At 40.4% G+C, this 21,109-nt stretch overlaps 1 protein-coding gene across 1 annotated transcript in view; it reads right to left on the bottom strand.

Moving 5' to 3' along the window:
* Window positions 1–2,412: 2,412 nt before the first annotated feature.
* Window positions 2,413–21,109, bottom strand: part of eif2b3 (eukaryotic translation initiation factor 2B, subunit 3 gamma) — a 32,401-nt gene continuing 13,704 nt past the window's right edge. Inside the window, exons 6-12 of the mRNA XM_073491938.1 lie at window positions 14,838–14,927; window positions 11,976–12,112; window positions 11,523–11,713; window positions 11,094–11,156; window positions 10,733–10,881; window positions 6,607–6,710; window positions 2,413–2,623 (exon numbers count right to left, since the gene is read on the bottom strand). Of these exons, the coding sequence (XP_073348039.1) occupies window positions 2,571–2,623; window positions 6,607–6,710; window positions 10,733–10,881; window positions 11,094–11,156; window positions 11,523–11,713; window positions 11,976–12,112; window positions 14,838–14,927 (787 nt within the window). The 3' untranslated portion in view covers window positions 2,413–2,570. The remainder of the gene's footprint in view (window positions 2,624–6,606; window positions 6,711–10,732; window positions 10,882–11,093; window positions 11,157–11,522; window positions 11,714–11,975; window positions 12,113–14,837; window positions 14,928–21,109) is intronic.

Genomic DNA, 21,109 nt, shown 5'->3' with positions numbered 1-21,109 from the left:
AGAGAAAAAAATATCTTCCTTCTGATTTTTTCTTTTGTTTTTCAAGATCTTTGAGTGTGGTGAACTGTCCCACCACCACACAATCTAAATTTTTCCAGCTGTAAGCAGCTTTTTCTTTGTCCTTTGCATTGTGGGAAAACAGAGTACATCAACAACACTTTAGGAGCATTCTGTCGGGCTTTAGTTGACTTCATTATGCTCTTTCTCGCTTTGTAAATAATATATTCAAAACCTGCTTAGACAGGTGAAATTGGTGAAATTGAAACCTGAGATATCCTGATTTTCAATGGTGGAAAGTCACCACGTACATTTACTCACTACTATACTTAAATACAGTTTTAAAGTACTTGTACTTCACTTGAATATTTCCATTTTCTGCTACTCTCTTCTTTGACTCCAATGCAGTTCAGAGGCAAATATTGTACTTTTTAGTCCACTATATTTATTTGACAACAGTTGTTGCTAGTTACATAACAGATTTAGTTTAATACAAAATAAAATCAATAAACAAATTATGATGTAATATTATAGATTAAGCTAAAACGCTTGTTAGCGTCAACATTTATGTGATGAACACATTAATGCATCAATACTTATAATCCAATATTACAATCCCATGTGACATAATATACATTATTCTGAAGTATGCCATTCTGCACAGTGAGTACATTTGTACTTTAAGTGTATTTTGATTTGAATACTTAAACATTTAAATGCATGTTGTCTCTCCTAGATATTATGTTTATATATGACTAAGTTTTGCTCACAATTATGTTGGTTATATTGTGTCCCCGTCTGTGGTTAGCTTTATGCTAAAGGCAATGAAATGCTTTATAAACATTTTATTAAGCAATTGTAAGGATTTATGAACACCAGCTGCAACTTATCAAAGGGTTAACCAAAAAAATGTTGATATAGATGAACTACACTATTTATTAATCATTTACAAAGTGTGTTAAACATCAGTTGCAACTTTTCATTTAACAATTGCTTAACAAAAGGTTTACAAAATATTTCATTGTTTGTGAACAGTGACATAAAAAAAACTATACATTTATGCATTAACAACAGTTTTCTGATAATCTTCATAGAAAATGTATCAGGTGGCATTATATTTCCTCCAAAACATATCTGCTGTTGCAAATGCGTTGTATAAAAATATTCTTTCTATGAGACCAGATTGAAAATTCTGCCAGTAACGCAGCTACCCAATACAACCCCAATGACATCAGACTTGAGTTATAATCTCAGACATCAGAAAGCTGCTCTGGAGCCACAGAGGACATTACGCAACTGTTTCACACACTGAGTACCACACAAGTAAACTGATCATGATGTGACAAATCATGAAAATGGCCCACAAAAGAAGAAAAACTGGAGTGCATCCTAACTTTCTTAACATTTTTGTAAATAAGAAAATTCCACATAAAAGGTTGTTTCCGAAAAGTTTGGGAAGTTACACATTTCTGCTTTTATGAGTACATGACTTGGTGTATATCCGGCATTAGTACAAATTGAATGCAGTATACAGTACATAAATATAAATGGTGTCTAGTGTAGATGAAAGCTACAATAGTCATCATCAGTTTTTTAAAAGGACCATCTAACTGACTAACAATCCCATTGAAAAGGACAGCGGAGATGGAGGACGACATGACATCATAATCTCTTTCTCACACACACACACAGCGACATCACATAATCAGGCCACACGAGACAGTCTATAAGACTCCTGCAAGGCCACAGACACAATAGGAAACAGAGGACGGTAAATCACACACACACATACACATGAAGCACCCCCACAGACATCCCTGTCCTCATCCTCTTCCTTCGTGACTAAGGAACTTCAAACCTGTAATTTAAGAAATGCTCTGCCGGAGGAATGCAATAAATCTTGTGACGGAAAAGGGAGCAGAGAGGGAAAGAAGAGGAGAAAAAAAAAGAAAGAGAGAAAAGTGTCAGCCGCGAGTCAGTTTCCTCCTCTGCTGCGTTCGTGTGAGTGTGTGTGTGAGGGCGGGGTGTCGGTGTTAACTGATACAGGATCAAGCTGGGTGGTCCGGGGCCTACACATACACCATTTTTGTGTACAAATAAACTTAACCCCCACGCCATTGTGGTCACCCCTCCCACTGCTTTTTTTCTCCATCTCTGGTCTTCCCAGCTGCACAGTGTGCACGTGTAAACACCCCCATGCACATTGAGCGTGTACGAGCCTGTGCTCCACCCTCTCAAAACAAGGGAAATTGAGTAATTGAGACCTGCTATTAGGAGACAGTAACGATCTGATAATAAGTAGTGTGGTAAAACAATTACAAAGATCCACTGAGAACTGACAGACAAAGAGATGAAGGCCTGTCACTAAAACTCCTGCAAGATGAAGAAAAAACATAACACACACAAACACATTGATTAATGGGTTGAAGCAATCGTCTTTATTTGGACACAATGTACAAAAAAGCTCACGAGGAAAGTCTAGAAGCAGCATCCAGGCGGTCTATTAGTTGTCCTTCATGTCTCGCTGCTCTCTGATTGGTTAATGAGGTGATGCCACTCCTTCCCTGAGGGAGCTAGATCTCCATCAGCTGGTCCGTTCCAACGATGACCTCGTTAGTCCTCTCGGCTGCGGAAGAGAGAGAAATTTATACGTTTGCACAGGAAAGGAAACACTATATTAAAGGCAGGTGCTGCTGTTGAGTGAAACCTCGGGTGGTTTTGAACTGAAATCTAATTTTTGGAAGAAATCTGTCAGACCCTTAAGGTTCATAAACCTCCACCAAAACACACCGGATAAACTAACAGAAAGTGTAGTGGTGAAGCAGGATCATTTTGTAGCTGTCTTCACCTTCAGCCAACAGGAGGTTTAATCATTTCTGTCTACTACACATTTCAACCATATGTAGATGCTATTGTCGGTTAAGAAAGATTAGGCAGGGCAAATACTGAATTCAGTGTTTCGTAGACATTCTGCCGATGGATAGAATAAACAGTATATACGGTGATATAATCAATAAACAGCATTTTTCACTGAACACATATCTTGACTTTTATTTTACGTCAAATCATAAAAAGCAGCTATTCATGGGACGCCGACTAACATCTGAAAACAAAAGCAATCTCAACTTCACCTCAACTTTAAGTTACAGTTATACAATATGTATGCACTTGTTTTGGACGTTTTATCCCATAAAGGTACTGAGTGATGATTTTGATTACTAGCAGAGCTAAGGAGCTATGTTTTTATTGGCCGGCCCCCATTAATGACTGTGGTTTCAGTAGCAATGAGCCTGCAAGGGCAGTGAAGACGAAGGTTGCAAGCGGATAATATCACACAACTGCAAAGAATTGCCAAGAAAGGTGAGGTTATTCAAACATTAGACATTAAACCTGCATTATTTCGAGTGGCCTGGCCTTGTTAGCCTGAAATAAATGCACAGGGGCGCTGCCAAGATGGCTGCCGACTGGCAAGGCTCGTCTAAAAGGACTCTGAGTTGGGTGTCAAACAGCAATGTGTTAGCTGATTGATTTATAACAAAATAAAGCCTACAAAATAATTAATAATCAAATGTGGATGTTGGAGAATGATCTTTTAGTAGTTTCTGGTACTATTGAGAGTATATAGAGTATTGTTTGGCAGCCGACACTGAAGTATTTACTCAAATGAGATACCCAGTAGTAATTCAGCACATTGATTTTAATACCAGGCTTAAATGAAAGGAAAAGACTGGCTGCCTGGCAGGTGGGAAATAAATGTACATGTAATTTGTAATTAATGGGCTACAACATGCATACCCACTGTATGGTGCTTCAATTTTATTTGAAATCGGTCCCAGAATCGTCTGTGTGGTAAGACTTAGGTCACCCTGACCGCTACCTGAACCTCACGAAAAGAAATAGATGATGCTTTAAACTGAGTCTGCCAGCATTTTCCTGCTATCTCTCTCAACCCAGAGCTAGTTCAGCATGAGGAGAGCTGCCGCTGCTCCTCCCTCCACCGCTCCATCTCCGAGCATCGACGCTGATCCAAAGCAAACGGTGGCAGAGAGTTATGTTCCATCCACACAGACAGGTTTTAGTGTGAAGGAATCTGTTGCTCGGAACGAGTTTATCCTCCGCTGTGTGGAGGGGAGGACAAATGGAGCATGGGACAGCAGGAGAGGCAAGGAGAGGGAGTGACGGGTGAGAAAGGGAGGAAAGGTTACTCAATCTGGGCCTGTTGATCCATCAGTGACTGATAAAGTGTTTAAATGTATTTAGACTATACATTGACGTATTTCTCCTGTTGGGCCAGTGGTAATATTCAAGACCAACTCTGGCAAGAATGAACAAAAGAAGGGAAGAAAAAAGGCGTATGTTTTGGTCTTATTCTCACCAAATATAGCTGATTGTCAGGTAAATTTAAACAGGATGCAACACTAGATAAAAACATAGTGTGTGTGTGTGTGTGTGTGTCTACAATGTATGCTGACTGTTTAAATGCATGCATATGTGTGTATTTATCAAAGTGCCCAGTATGGATCTTTTAAACATCAACACCTGACAGACCTGTATCTGTGTGTGTGTGTGTGTGGCTAACTGGCAGGGTGGTCCTGAGCTGCTAACAGCTTCAGCAGTGGAGTGGGTGTGTAATGTCTTTAGCAGCCTACGGTCAGCCGGCTAGATTGGTGGCGAGAGACAATCCTGTGCTTTCTTACAATAGAATATAAAGTAAAAGGCGGTTTGTCTTTGGTTCAATGTATTACATGGATCAATCTAATCTGACCCAATCGGGATTAACCGATCAATAAACTGGCCACTGCGATCCTACTAAAAACTGTTGAGGCATGTTTTGAAGTACAATAGTCAATGTAATGATGCCAGGTAATTATTGAAAATGTATTTAACAAAACAAGCATTTATTTGCCCATTGCTCTCTTTTTCACCTCTGGTCAGGTATTAAGGCTCATTTATGTCTAAGTTGAACTCTAAGTTGTTACAGATGTGAATAAAATGGAGCAGTGTCACCAGAAATCAGAGGGGCAGAGTAGCCAATAGTTCCCGTGAGACGACAATAAGATACGCAGAAGAAGTTGGAACGATCGCAGACATCTGAAAGTACTCAAGAAATCATCGAAAATGTGGTTAATGGCCTCACAGACCCATGTCATCTACAGCTCCGCTTTTGCCTCTTTCTCAACAGGTACATTATCACAACCTCCTACACCACGCCCATGTTTGTTGAGTGGATTCTTGTGGTTGTTTTTTGCTTTGGACAGTAGTCAGGCTGCTAGCAGTAGCCAAGCTGCTAACACTGTCTTTAAGACAGCGGTGCCAACAGTAATGCCACAGGGAAACACACTAGGGAGGGCAAATGTTGAAAAGCTGTCTATTTGAACTTTGAATAAACTTGACTTCACTTGACTATATACAGTAGATGCTTTTTAAAATGTATACCAAAGACACAAGAATAGATTAAGGATTAATAATCAAAGAGTAAAAACACAATGAAACAACAATGTGTCTGTATCAGAGATTTTCTGTCCATCAAAGACAAAAAGAGGCTGAAACTTTGCAATTGTGTCACTGAACTTTGGCTATACAGTGTATGCAAAACAATTATGCTACCAGGGGTCCAAGTTTCCAGTGTTCAAAATCATAATGTTAGCAGCTTGTTGCTTTGCCAAAAAAAAAAAAAAAGCTAAAGCGAGATCGGTTTTGTTGCAGCGATCGCTCGCTGGATCCTCCAAGAAAGTCTCAACGGTTTCAAACATTTTTAGGAAAGTTTAGCTCAAATTCACACTGTTGTTCCTTAGAGCACCCTGTTGTTCACTCAATTAGGCTGCTCAGTCTGGTAGCCGAGCTCGCTCTCTTTCTCTATACGTGTGTGTGTGTGTGTGTGTGTGTGTGTGTGTGTGTGTGTGTGCTGGATGTGGCTGGAGGCTGCTGCTGTTGAATTCCGGGTGGTCCTGTTCTGGCCCTGCTCTCTAACCTCTCCATCAATGTGACACACACACACACACACACACACACACACACACACACACACACACACACACACACACACACACACACACACACACACACACACACACACACACACACACACACACAGCGACACACACAGCGACACACAGCGAGCTAGCTTTGGGGACAAGAGGATTAAGGAAATAAAAAAATCTTTGACAAATCTCTCTATCACACAGACTTCAGAATTAAGAAACTTTCCCTGTTGGCTCGAACACTTGGCACTTACAAACAGATACCACACACATACATGGACACCCTATCTGAGTCAGGTGCGGAGAAATGCACAGGGTGGACAAAATAACAGCAACAACAAAACATCCTGGAACTCATTCATTTTTAAAGTTGTTCTCCTGGATGATGTAATAATGTACGGTGTCTTTGTGACCTAATTTGGGGATGCAAAATGGTCAACTGCTGTTTGTATTTATTCATTCTAATGCCTAACACCTAATGTCCATTCAGTTGAGCTAATGAGAAAGGTTCTCGAGGCATCATATGCTGACAATGACTGTGAGAAGAAATTAAATACAAAGCACAATCAAGAAAATAAAAGAAGAAGAGTGTGAATCAAATATTTCAGGGTGTGTGTTTATGCCTCACCCTCTGGTTCGATCTGCTGTCCGTTTCCCACCAGACAGTATTTGAGGTCTGCTCCTCGGCCGATGACAGCGTTACTGCAGATCACACTGCCCTGGATGTTACACCTGGAAATCACACACACACATATTACATTAATCTTCTTATAGTGTGTACACTAGTCTACAGCAGTGGTTCCCAACCTGGGCGGCTTAAAAAAATATATTCCTGCTATATTACTTTTTCACTTTTTCTTCCCTGTAGAATACTTAATATTTTCACCTCTTCTGGACTCTCAACATATGTATTTTTTTTAGGACTCTTGTCCACATTAAGGCCAGTGATGTGGGTCACAAGAGGATATTGCTTCATTTTTGGTATGCACCTTTAAAGTTGATTTGCCATCAGCCATTAAGCCAATAAACGAAGAAAAACAAAGAAGAGGAAGAGGAAAAAGAAGAACAAGCATAGCAAGCTGTTGTCAGACTCATGGCCTCGATCTGCAGATACCATACCTTGAAAAATAGCAATATTCAATACCATAAGAAAAAATTTGAACAACAGTGGGGGCATAAAATTGCAGAATTTTATGAAAAGAGAAACATAATAAGGGTTACGTCCTGAGTGTTAAGCAAAACAGAATCTAAGTTAATTTAGGTGGGACTATGTGGGCACTACGGCAGTGCATGTGTCAACCACCCAGCTAATACTAGAGTACTGATACTGCGAAAAACAAGTATTGGAACTATTTGAATTACTCAGCATTGATATGTGTCAATATTTTTACACTTTTGACAACTCTAATGTAGAAAAAAACAACATGTTGTCATGGTTGGGGTTTTTACAGTTTTAGAGGAAGACAACATGCAATTTTTCATCTTTCTGACCCTGAGGTAAGCATGAATTATTTTTATAAAACAAAAATATGACATAATTGCTTATCTTCCATAAGAGGCAGGTAATTAACAGTAATCGGCATCAGCTGAAAAAACTAATCCATGTCATGCATCCTCAACTCAGATGGCAGCTTATTCAGTTCACCTAGCTAAAATGAACGCAGTCTAATAAAACAGACCTGGAATAAATCATACAAGCTCTAACGTTCTGTTTTTTAAAATGTTTTTGAGAGGTTGTGATTCAACTTTGTGGTACCAAGAACAAAAAATAAACAGACTCATCAATGATGATACATTGACAGTCACTCACTAAACACCTGTAAAGTCTGAACAAGTGGCTAATTCCTGGTACCAACTGGTGCTTTACAAACTCTTGAGTAAATAAGATTCATATTTTACTGGGATCGGTTTGGTAGTGTTACAACATGATTTTCCGACTCTGCTGTTTGCTCTTTGGGCCCGCTGGAGATTCCAACATGTTTATGGTTCACATTCTGTTTTCTCCTCGTACCTTATGTACACACACAGTTCTGGACATTCATACTGGGAGCTGCCCAGTGCAGCCACAGCCTTCCTGCAATGTTGGCTGTTCAGATTCTCCACTCGCACAGTCGCGGAGTGAGTGCCACACTTGAGGTCAAACTGACAGTAGGAACATTCAGCCTGTTTCCCCGTCAGGGATCCTCCCACCTGCTCCGAACACTCAAACGTTCCCAATCAACCCGACTTAATGACATGACATTAGCATATATATGAAATAACAACAGCGGTCCGGGCTGTGTTGCTCGTGTGTGTGTTAAAACATTGTTGGCCTTATGCTCCAGTCCCACCTGAGCTGGTGGTGCCAACCCACCGTGCACGCTCACATTCAGCCAAACCATCACCATAAAATTCTTGGAGGGGAGACACAGACAGTCTTGACACAGACAGTGTGTGTCCTGTGTCAGCTAACCGTGGAGTGTGTGTGTTCGAGAATGTGTGTGCTTCAGTAGCTTGGGGAGCCCGGTGGAGAACACATGTTGGTCTTGCCCAGGCAGTGACGCACACACACTTGGCCCCTCTGCACCTCACACACACAGACAGGTTTGTATTGGCCCATTCTATTCAGGTGGTTAGGCCTGGGGGGAAGAGGGAGAAAGGAGTGTGTGTGTGTGTGTGGGTGTGTGTGTGTGTAAGTGACTACCTAGGAGGTGGCGGTGGTAGTTGGTGATGGGAGATTACAAGATTCAGAGTTTTGTAACATTAGAGAGAGAGGGAGAGAGAGAGACCACCAAAGAAGCTTCGGAGCTGAAACACCACTAATTACTAACACCAGGGCTCCTCCTTGCCGTGACCCCCCCATCCTCTCTCTCTCACTCACACACACACACACACACACACACACACACACACACACACACACACACACACACACACACACACACACACACACACACACACACACACACACACACACACACACAAACACACGCACACACACACGTCAACCCCCACCTCCTGTGCCAACCCCCCTGTAAAGTTGACCCCTACTATCCCCCTTCCCAAACACGCAGCGCTTTGTCAACAAGTTCTGGTCAGCTCCAAACAAAGAAACCAGAAATGCGAGGGGTTTCTGCGACATGGCCGGGGTCTGCTAATCCCCTCACACTGGCTCTTTCTTTCCTTCTTTCTCCTTCCTTCTTATGTCCTCAAAAAAAAAGAAAAAGAAAAAGAAAAGAAAGAATTGCAATTTCTTTCTTGCGTGCTAGCTTGCTTTCCCCTCGCTTCTTTCTTCCCTTCTCCCATCTCTCTCTCTCGTTCTTTCATGCCTTTGTGCGTGCACCTACATGGGCATGATGAGGGTCCCCATGCTGGCTGGCTGGGGTCCCTGAAAGGCTTAAGAAGAGATGGAAGAGAGAGAGGAGAGAGATGGCGTTGAGGCCTTGATGGAGAGAAAAGAGAGGGAGGAGTAAGAAATTGAGATAAAAGAAAAGGAGCCTGTGAATGAGTGCATTAAAGTCCAGACTTGAGGCCAAGATGAGTCTCTTTCCACCGGGGTTTCTGGCTAAGAGACTGAGAAGATCAATCTACATGCTAATTCTACAGTAGCTACTTGTAGCTCCTCTTTTGTTGCAACAAAGCAGTCAATTTTGACAACTTTATCTACCAGCTACAGCCACGAAATCCTGATGTACAATAATGTGGCTGATCATGATGCATCACTATTCAGAGTAGGGTTTTCAGTCCTCCTGAAGTGCAATCTAATGAGGCAAATACAATATCTGCTGCCTGCATGGTCCTTCTGAGTTTCCTCAACCAAGTTGGGAATGTTATTCCATAAAAAACATCGAGAAGATCTCATACAGACAATGTTAAAATTAATGATAATTAAAAAAATGGATTCGCCTCATAATGATTTACTAGATTATTAAAATGGAAATCAATACTCTGATTTGCATTTCATTCGCCGTTATTGTTACTTACCAATAATAATTTCAAAGCTCTTTAACTCCCTAAGAGAATTACTCCACACTTTTGCTGTCTGGGCTTCACCTTTCAAGCCCCCACAGTGTTCCACAAATTCCATAACCAGTGGGAAACCTGCTATAGGCGAGTAAATTAGCGACTAAATGAAATATATGGATGTTGTGTGTTTCAGTCCAGCAGCTTTGTGTTTGTTTGGAACCGATCTCTGGCTGGTTGCACACCAATAGATGCATTGTTAACTCAGCGTTCCCTGTTTGACCCCATAGTGCACGGAAAACAAAAACCTGTTACACCTCCCATCAACGGACACACATTTGCACAAGCATCTGCCTGACGCGCACACACATTTGCACATAGGAGCACCTAGAAAATTCAATGGAAAGATATGCAATGAATGAAGAACTAGGCTGCTTTTATATGTAAAGACCAAACAGTGTTGAGAGCTGAAGGGGAGGTTTTCGGGATAGTGAGACTCGGCGCAGAAATGGTTCGACAACATTTCAAGACATGTAGAGATATGAAAGTTTGAACTGAGATAAAAGAAGTTTTACTGGCAACCTAAGATTTTTATTTTGAAATCTTTGTTTACCAACTTCTACTGCTTTGTCTCGCGTGTGAAAACTGAACATCAAACACAGATGACGTGAGGGTTGGAACTTTAATTAATAAATATGCCTTGAAGGTGAAACTTTTCATCAGGCTAAAATTAATGAGTTCGCAGAAGCACTTCAAAGTACATATCATCAACAAGTGTGTGCATGTGTGTGTGCAGATGTGTGTGTTCTCACCCCTCCTCGATGGTAACCCCGTGCATGATGATAGAGTTGGCGACTTTGACCTTCTCTTTGACGACGGTGGAGTTTCCGATGGTGGACCTCTTTATGGAAGTCTTATCTGCTACCTGGCACATAGCTCCGATGTAGCTGTCTGATCCCATCTGAGGGCAGCGCAAACACACACAGACACAAAAACATTAACATTACTCAGACAAAAAAACACACACCAGTGACGATAGTCTCAGAGAAATAATAGCAAATGAGTTGTGATACAAAATAATTAGTAAAACTGCCAATTACGAGGAGGGAATGTAAGATAACAGAAATGTGAACAAATATGAATCTGACTAATGACACTTCTTCTAATTCTTACCTGACATCTCTCAGAAATAACAGCAGATGGGTGGACTGGTGCCTCCTCAAACAGCTTCGGGGCCTAGTCGGGACAAGACAGAGGAGACATGAGATGAAAATCCCATGAAAGAATAGACAGATTATTGAATATATGTCTCATTTTTGCGGGGGTCCACCACTAAACATACAATACGATACAACAGATCACAATCACATACAACATACATACACTAAGGCTCTCACAGGCCCACAACACCGACACAAAATCATGTAATTGACTACATATGACAAAGATAACCAGAAAATTGTCACTGTTAAGAGGCTGGAATCACAGAATGCTTGTATTTTTGCTTGAATCAATCAATAATTTATAAATAAATCTTTCATTTAATCTGTACTCAAATGAAAGTCATGTTTACATGTACAGTATGTGATGTGTCAGACTCACCAGTCGGTTTGCTTCTATGTAAGCTGCTAATGTGTTGACGCGGTAGCAAGGGCCCTCGTCCATTATGTGAACGTAGCAGCGGAGCTTTCCTCCGTGGTAAGCCTCGCTCATGTCACCGCGGTGGTCGTTCCAACAGGAGCGCTCCTGGGCCAGCTGGAGGAGAGGCTCGTCTCGTGATGAGATGAGGAGCTCTGGATGAGGAAAAAAGAGAGAAAGAGAGGCAGGAAGAGCTGAGTTGGGAGTTGAAATGCAAGCTGTTTTAGGAGGTTTTGTCTGCCATGTGATAGGCAGAGTTGTCCTTTTTTTGTCATCTTGGTACGAGGTGTGTGTCAGTCTTAATTTAGAACAAAAAACAAAACTATACGTTGTCCATGCTGAATAAGATCAAGAGATGTGGCTCTTAGATGTTGTCTTCCCTCTGATTTTGAAGTTGCGTCATGTGTGAACACTGACCGTGGTTTGTAGAGCCGTCGTTCTTTTTCTGGTTCTGATCCTCCGCGTCGTCTTTCATTTTCGGACTGTTGATTGTTTTGGAAAACTGCTTCCGCACCAAATACGGTACCAACTCACCACGGATTGATGAGATGGACCTACAGCACAAGAAGAAGACAGTGAGTGATTTGGGCTGAGTGAAACACTAAATTAACAAGGGAGGAAATGAGTTTGTAGGGGAACTACTTTCTGCATCTATTGACATAACATAGAAAAGACAGCTGAGATGGTTAACACATTTTTCCGCGACCTTGCAATTATCTGATGCGCAATTTCTCTGTATACACTACCTCTTAAACGCTAAATGTCCTTGGCAAATACTTTGCTGCCATTTGTGCTCAGCATCTGATTCTGTATCAACAAAGAGGAAAAGGCCAAGGTTGTGCCAAAAACCGGGACTACTTTGAAGAAACAGACATCCTAAAATGGATAAATACAGTTTGTTCATTTAACTACTGCAGTTCAAGTTCATGCACTACTTTATGTCGCTAATGTGTTGGTGATAAATCATAGGGGGAGATATGGCTGCATCAGACTCATGTTATTGGATGAAATTAGCATCCATTCAGTAAAAGTTGACCATGTATCTAGGCAACATTATAAGTAGGTATTGTGAATGAAAGTTATTTGTAATTAAGTAAAATGAAGCAATGATAATCATCACTTTAGGTTGTTATGATAACTTTTAAAATGAAAGCAGATGAAGCTGAACGCTGCTTTCAAGTCTCTCTCTGTGTAAACCAGGAGCGAACTTCCCCTTCTTAATTTCTTCCTCCTCTTTGCACTCTGCTGTGCTCAGTGTTCCTCTCCACCACCACCACCACCACCACACACTCGCCTCCCCCCCTTCACTTGCCCTCTCTTACTTTCTTTTAAAGGGAGATTAGAATTTCCATCTGAATGACAGGAGAAAAACAACAGTTACTCTGTCCATTTCTCTCCTTAAGCAAGAGACGGAGAAAGGAAGAGAGAGGGAGAGAGCGATGAGCTATGAAAAGAAAGTCCAAGAAAAGAGTTGAAGAAAGAAATGAGTCATCTAACAACAGAGATGATATATGGTGGCGGCAGAGGGTGCGTTAGTGATGTCATCACGAGAGATTTATATGTGCATCTCTCTGGCAAATGACTATGTTTAAGTGTAGCCCTGGCATTAACCAAAAATATTCAAGAGGGGTTAAGAGAAAGGAGTCGGGAGATTTGTGTTTGCTGACTTGGCTTTGGATTTATTTATGTGTCAACAAAAATTAGCATGATGCTGACACGCCGTTTAAAATAATTAAAATGTAGAACTGGAGAATTACAGATTTCTACAATCTGATCTCAGCCAACCGTCTGCTTTACAATGGGACCATTTCCAAAACATCAGCACACACATGCCAGCATAGTGTCATCACCTCCCTGTTTTGAGATTTGGCGTCATCTTCCTGAGCTCGTAACCTTGTCTGCAAATCATCTGGATCTTTTCCCATCCTTATCAAACATGCTTGATACTGTCAACAGTCTTTTAATGTGCTTCCCAAGACCTCCACTTCAAGTGTTCACACTTTGCCAAAATGTTTTAATAATATTCATGAACAATAAAGTAAGATTGTCACCTTCTGACAACATGTCATCTTGAGGGCAGACCAGTCAGACTTAATCAGATCTAATGACAATGTAACATTTGTTTTGGCTCTATATTTTGTGATACAAAAATGTTTTAAGACACGTTGTGGTGACTAAAGGATCCATCTTTTTCTCATGCTGTCCATTGCTGCAACACCTCTATTCACCTTCTGTCTGAATGCTGTCTCTGTCTCTGTCTCTGTCTCTGTCTGTGCCCGTCTCTCCGAGTCTGCTCTGACTGGACAGCTCTCACAGGCCTGAGAATGCCCCACTGAACGCGTTTCAACATCAACTTGGCCGGTGTTTTGGCAACCATGGCTGTACTGGGGGTATTGCTGAGGAACGTGACCGTTAAGTTGTGGTGTCACAACCTTATGAAAATGCTTGCTGGCTTGTTTAAAGGCACAGTCACTGAATATAGGCTGCGTGCTTTTCTCTTTGGATTGAGCGTTTTAATACTTCCACAGTATTTATATAGCACTTAGTCCTGCTTTATAATTTAAAAAAAAATTAAACATTAAATCCCCCTTTCTGCTCTCTCAAAAACAAGACAGTGAGAATGCTGCATGAAGATCTCCTTTCATTACAGGAGTAGTTGTTCATTATGTGTTTTCTGGCCATAAGCAGTGAATAGACAAGAGCCTCAGCTCAGACAGACTGACTGACTACCACATTTGCCAGTCTTGTCTTATTTTCCTACGTTTTCTTCAAAACATGTTGCCTCTAAAGATCCGGTTATCATCTTTACTTTGGAAGCTACAAAGCATTTTACCTGACCAATTCCAACATATGAACTTTATTACTATGATTTTTCAGTCTAACCGTGGATCTATTGCCTGGGCGGCTACAGGAGGCTCCCTGTGACACTGCTTCACTTCAGAGGCTAAAGGCCTAACAGCCTGCCTCAGTGGCACATAGTAAAACAAATTAACACCTCGCTAGAATACCCTGCTAACAGGACCTTTCAAAGCCCTACACACCATGTAACCATGTTTAACACTTGCTGCAGATTAAGCAGCCAATGTGAATGTGTGTATGACTGTGTCCAAGTCTATGTGTGTACTTAATACCTATACTGCTCACGCTGCAGACATAAACTGGACTTTTTTGAAATTATTTTCGAAAAGATTTAGGGTTTAAATTCAAGGTTTGATAGCCAATTGTCTAATGATATATTAATTATTATATTCAACGTGAGAAATACGGGAAAGACCTTACTTGTTGTCAGCGAGAAAGTCCACAACTGCTTTTTTCAGGCAGTACAGATGAGCGTCCACGAGGCCTGTTTTTATGTGCATCCTGGGATGTCTGCAAGTAAAAGACAGACACAAAGAGTCAAAAGGGGAACATTATAACAACAACAAAAGACTTAACTAAACATCAGCATCAGGTTAGCTTGCTTTGCAAAAACTCCTGCTAAAAAATGATTCATCTTGGACATTTTAGATGCAAAGGCTGAAAGAAAATATCAGAATTTCCATCAAAATATGCATTTGTGGAGTCCCACAGCTGTACACACACACACCACTTTCATGACAAGCAGCTTTTCCCTGGCTGCTACTTGGAGGACAACTTGCTTTGATTGTTCTCATCACCTGCTGTTTTTATGTTTTATGTTTGCTTCTCATTTACTGAAATCCCTTTTAATTTACCTCCGCTTTGCACATAGGACAGGAACATTTGATGGAAACCAGACGCGGCCATAGGCTTACATAAAAGTCAGAAAATAGTGACATCTGTCTATTGTCCTCTGTCAGCTACCGTAGATGTCGCCCCACTGGGCTGAGTCACACATGCATTCACTCATTCACACATTTCCTCGGACGCGGACACACGGTGGCCCGAGTTTGAACATGTGACATTTACGAAGCGAGAGCCAAAGAAAACCATTTTATCCTCCAGGTTTCAATAAACAAATCCACCCTCACCCCTTCATCCTCTCCCACTACCCATCCTCCTCTTCCTCTGCCCTTTCAATCATTATATCATAAAAACTGCAGGGTGCATTGTTCCTAAAGGAACCATACCACTGCTTTTACATGTTTTAGCCCATTTAGTACAAATCACATATACCTTCTATTACTGCGAACCATTTTTCAAAAGCACGCTGCAGTGATTTAGATTTTTAAAGTTGTAAAAGATTGATTTGAAAAGCCTGTGTCTCATTACTGCACAACAATAACGTAACCTTGACTAAATCAAAAGCAGACAGGATGTTCACTGTTCTTAGTTTTGTTCAAATCTGAGTGAGCCAATTTAATAATTTAGACTGAGAGTAATCGAAACTAATAGCTGCCCCTGGAAAAACAAACAACAAACAGATTCTATGTTATGGACAATCAAGACAAGCTGGATGGTAGCCAAAACTAAAAGTTACCACGATTAGCCCCTCTGTCAGTAGTGTGGCTGAAACCAAAGTGTTCATGTAACACTACAGATGTCACTAATATTATGGCGTGGAGTCAAAGTTATGATTGCCTGACAAAAACATTTAGTCAGGCTTATTTAGTGTTTTGTTGATGACAGTGGAAATCCCTGTCAAAAGTCTTGGCTCAAAATAACTCATTATTGTTTAAACTGTGATATCTGGTGGCTGAAAAGGTCATGGGCATGTGATTCACATTCATAGGGGTGGGGGAAAATATCAATATGGTGTATTATCAATACAGTGGCGCCAAATATTGATATTTTTATTGAGACATGGAGCTCGAAACAGTGTCCCCTACCATATTTACTTGCAAGAGTCACTACTTCATAACTCCTTCTGGTGTAAACTTCTGTGAACTTCATTGACACAAATTAAAAAGAATTTAGTGAGCCATAGTTAATCCTCCTTTAAACATTTTAACGGCTGTTGCTTTCTTGCAGTTCGGCCTCTTGCCAGTTTATAGCTATTTTACAATATAATGGTGGCCGACATGGACATGGAGAAGTTGCAATCAGTGTGTGTGATAAAGAGGCCCATTTTCTGCACATTTTTATATATTGTTTCATCTCAGTTCATGTAAACTTCCATTAACACCGCTGACACCTCAATCCAGTGAAAAAAAATACATAATTCCTGCACTTTGACTTTTTAGGGATATTTTGTTTTCTTCAGTTTGACAGATATCGTAATGTACTGTTATTTGATTATCTTGCAATGTATGGATTACTGTATCGTGATACTATCGTTATCATGGGCAACATATTGTGATTTGTATCGTGAGTCCCATTCCCAGCCCTATTTATTCATCATTTCAGACACCAGGTCCTGAATAGAAAGCATCTCCATTTGATATGTTTCTCTACTTTTTTTTAAATGTTTTTGTTTGATTGCAACATATTGCTGAGTAACAGAAACAGTTTTTATCTGAGCCACAACACTGATTAGAAGACATCAATACCAGAAGTACCAGAAATGGTTACAGGGGTGCCAGGTAGAGCAGCCACAATTAATGGACTAGTTGTCCACTATTAAATTAATCAGTAACTATTTTGATAATCCATTGATCGATTTAAGTAATTTATTAAGAAATGATAGTTAAAATTCTCAGAATATCCCATATTTCTCTGAATATTTTCTGGTTTCTTCACTCCTCTGTGACAATAAACTAAATATATTTGAGTTGTTGATCAAACAAGACATTTGAGGCAATTTCTTTCTCTTCCTCTCCTCTGTCCATTTCCTTGCTCTCCCTTTCATCAAAAACTCTTTTCTACAATTTTCCAACTCTGTCCTCTCCCCTCCATTCAACTCTCTCTCCCTCTCTTCACCAGTCTTTCAGTATAACTAGAGTGACTCAGGAGGATTGCTTGGTCACACATATTTTACAACCAGATGCTGAAAGCCATAAATCAAACAGCGTGTGTGTCCGTCTGTGTTAAGGTATTTTATTCAAAAGCATAAAAACACATGTGCGTGCACACACACACAGACACGCTCAGTGGGTGTTTGTCAAATGTATTTATTCATACAACATTTCCCAGGTGCGTGCCTCTCTGTGTGTGTCTGTCTCTGCGTGTGTGTGTGTATGTGTGTGTGTATAATGGGCTTAAAGTGGAATTTATGGCAACACCCAACATGTGACATCACTGTTTGGCACCTGCGGGTGGGCAGGAGAGAGAGAGAGAGAACAGGTGCCCTTTAAAGTCAGCATAGTGAAGAACAGGTATGAGGGATGAGCAGGATTTCACTTCAGGCTTTTCATTCATAAAATATAAACATTTTACATTTCAGGGAGGTCTCGCAATCAGGTGCTAGTTCTACCCAGTAAACCCAGTGTGACCAGAGCCACGGATCATATAAATAAAGCTGGTCAATATTATTGTTAAACTAACGTAATCTTGATGCGGACTCGTCCGGGTAAAAACACGTGTCCAAATGGTGATTATCAAACTAACACCACCCTGGCAACAGCAGCTGATCGTGCATGACTGGGGTGGTTGTCTCTATTTTTCCAAACATGTAAAAATGTGTAACATGCCGCTCTGATTAATGAGACGCGAAGCATAATGTGGACAAGTAATAAATCACCTGTGTAGCTGAATGATGAATGATTCTGACGCACCTTTTCACCTTAATGAAACAGCTACTAGATGATGCTATAAACAGTTAGCTCACCCTTTAAATATGTGGGCTTTGCTGCATGTTATAGCACCACTGCTCACATTCCAATAGACTTAATAAGCCCAATATTAATTTTCATAAAATTGCTGTTTCGCAGAGATACTCTGAGTTCAGGTGATGTGAGACTCCACTCCAAAAAACTCAGATATCCTGCATTAGCAACTGCAGCTATTAGCGTGACTTTATGATGTAGAAAGAAAAACAAAACCGATAGCAAATTAAGTTTGATGTAACACTCCTGGATTTCCTTCAAAATACTATGGCCTCCGCATCCAAGCTGTGCTGTGCAAGGCATGGAAACACACATGAAAACACTGGCCCTACTTGCACCAGGCCTTGCACGTATCACCAAAAAATTTGAGCCAGAATGGGATTTTCCAAAAAAATTGATAGACTCATATAAAAGTAACCCCTATCAGTCATCTATAACCGATCTGTAGAGATCCTGCCCCTCTGCCAGTATTTCCTTATTTTTCTTAGTATTTAACTACCTTCTGGGTGTTTCCGGGCGTCAACCTTTGGCGAGTGGGTGTGTAGCCCCAAAGCCAATAGCAGAGTACAGGGTGTTACTCTATAAAAACTTAAGCACGCATCCAACACGAGCTATTAAGAAGGGAAGGAGCCAAATTTCAATGTTGTGTTTGCAAATCACAACTGACAAATCCTTCTCAACCAGCCTTTAATTTAATCGATCACTTTTTATTTCACTGAAATAATACTTATCAGAATTAAGTCTAACAGAAAAACCACAGTCACAAGTACACAAAACGAATATATGCTGTATATATTTCTTATATATTTCTATTCAAGGAGGCCTCAAACAGGAATAAACTAACAAGTTTTTCCTAGAAACCCAAAAATCCAGACTCCCTCATCTTCAACCCTGAACTAAATCTGTACCAAATGACAACATCTGATCGAATGTTAATTTTTAACGTATTCCTGCTGACCATTTTCCATTACTTTTAACCGTTCCAAGACCTTCTGATTCAAAACATCGAACACTGACAACATGCTACTTTATTAGTTTACAATTTTTGCAGAATCCAACTACAACAAGCATCTCACATTTCCCAAACAAGAGTAAACATCTTGCTTTTACTGACAGCGGCATCATGTGATTTCTGGTTGCTGCGAGTGCTGTAGAGCTCGATGTCGAGGGGAGCAGGAATTTAGTGCCTCTGCAGGCAAGGATGACTCAACCCTTGGATTAATGACGGACTACTAAAGTACCACTAAAGTCCTCAGTGGGAGAGAGGAGTCAGTTTTCTCTCGCTCTCAAACACACACAAACACACACATGGCATAATGTCTTATTTTGTTACAACTAAAACCCCACAGCGGACGATGACTCAGACGCAACGGATTGACTGTTAATACCCTCATTAGTCAGGTTTTCACTCCAGAGCCAACAAGGCTGAAGGGCTTATTCAGGGCATTCAACTATTGCCTCCAAAATAAAATGTGTGATTCCCTTAATACCACGCTAGTCTAATAGATGCTTCCTTAATTAAGCTGACTCACATATTTGAACCTGTGTTATATGGCACTGCTGGTGCAGTAATGTTCTCTTCACAACTGAGAAAAACCTGCACACTTGGTTTGTGAGATCATTGACACATTATACTTTGTATTTATTGTGTAGTCTGTGAAATTGTCTGTTTTCCAGAGCCCAACGTCAGCTCTTTAAATTTCATTTTTGTTGGACAAACAAAGATTTTCTACGTACATTATAAATATAAATAATAAATCATTTTAAGAAGCTGTAACCAGCATGTGTTTGCCATTTTTGCTCGATAAATGACAAGAAATTGCTAATCAAAATAGCAACATTAATGTGTGCCGAAAGACTAATCGATTAATTGACGAATCGTCTCAGCCCATGTTTACTCCATACTCCATGTTTTATCAGTATCATGACCAGTATCATGAGTATTTATCAGTAGTAAAAAGAGAAATGAGCCAACAAGTAATACAACAGATATCCATCAAACAAATAAAGCAGACACACAAAAACCTGATATACTAGCACACAGTAAAAGATAATAATTATTGAGTTATCCTTTTATGACTTCCCATCTACATTAGTAGCTTATGTTGATAGCACTTGTGACATTTCGTTTAGTACATGGAGTACAGCATAATCATAAGTTATGCAGTAAACCTGTTAAAATACTTACTTTCTCTGTGTGTTTAGAATTAATTAATTAATCATGTCCTTTTGTTGCACTTCAAGGAAGTTATTTCCTGTGGTATTTGTGTTGACTGGGTTTTAGCCTCTGTCTTGTGCCATCATTGTTAACAGATGCAAACAAAGTCCTGCTCCAATATCTTAAATGTCACTGCAGTTGAGAAATGTTTCTCATAAATACTTGGCTGTTTTTATAATTATTTGAACTTCAAAATGATTAGTAATGGCACATGATGCAGAAGTATTGGCTTCGAATGAATGTAAATTTGTGATTTTATATCGACTGTATCTAATGACATTACACAAAAACAGAAACGTCAATGGTTTTGCTTGAATCTTTCTCATGATTTTGATTCTGAATGGGCCTATTCTTACACAGTCAACCACCCCTCCAGCCCAAGAGACTCTGACAGGTGGAGCTGTAATGTACGAGGGGAAGCTCTGCTGGAGTCCTTTCACAGCGTTTAAAGCGATTTCCAGGTCAAACAATCTCACATGTGCAGAAGGTTTTGAGCTAACACACCTTAACCATGTGGAAACCGTAGAGAGAGCGAGGAGAAAAAAAAGTAAATGGGGCAGAGGCTGAACAAGGATGGAAGGATGAAAGAATGGATGAATGGGTGTATGGAGGGATGCACATAATAAAGGAGAGATGGCTGAATGAATAAAGAGTGAAAAAATCATATGTGA

Source organism: Pagrus major, chromosome 21, assembly GCF_040436345.1.
Source record: "Pagrus major chromosome 21, Pma_NU_1.0".
In the NCBI taxonomy this organism is placed as follows: Eukaryota; Metazoa; Chordata; class Actinopteri; order Spariformes; family Sparidae; genus Pagrus; species Pagrus major.
Note: the sequence above shows the minus strand (reverse complement) of the source record. Positions and strands in the feature narration are given on the sequence as shown.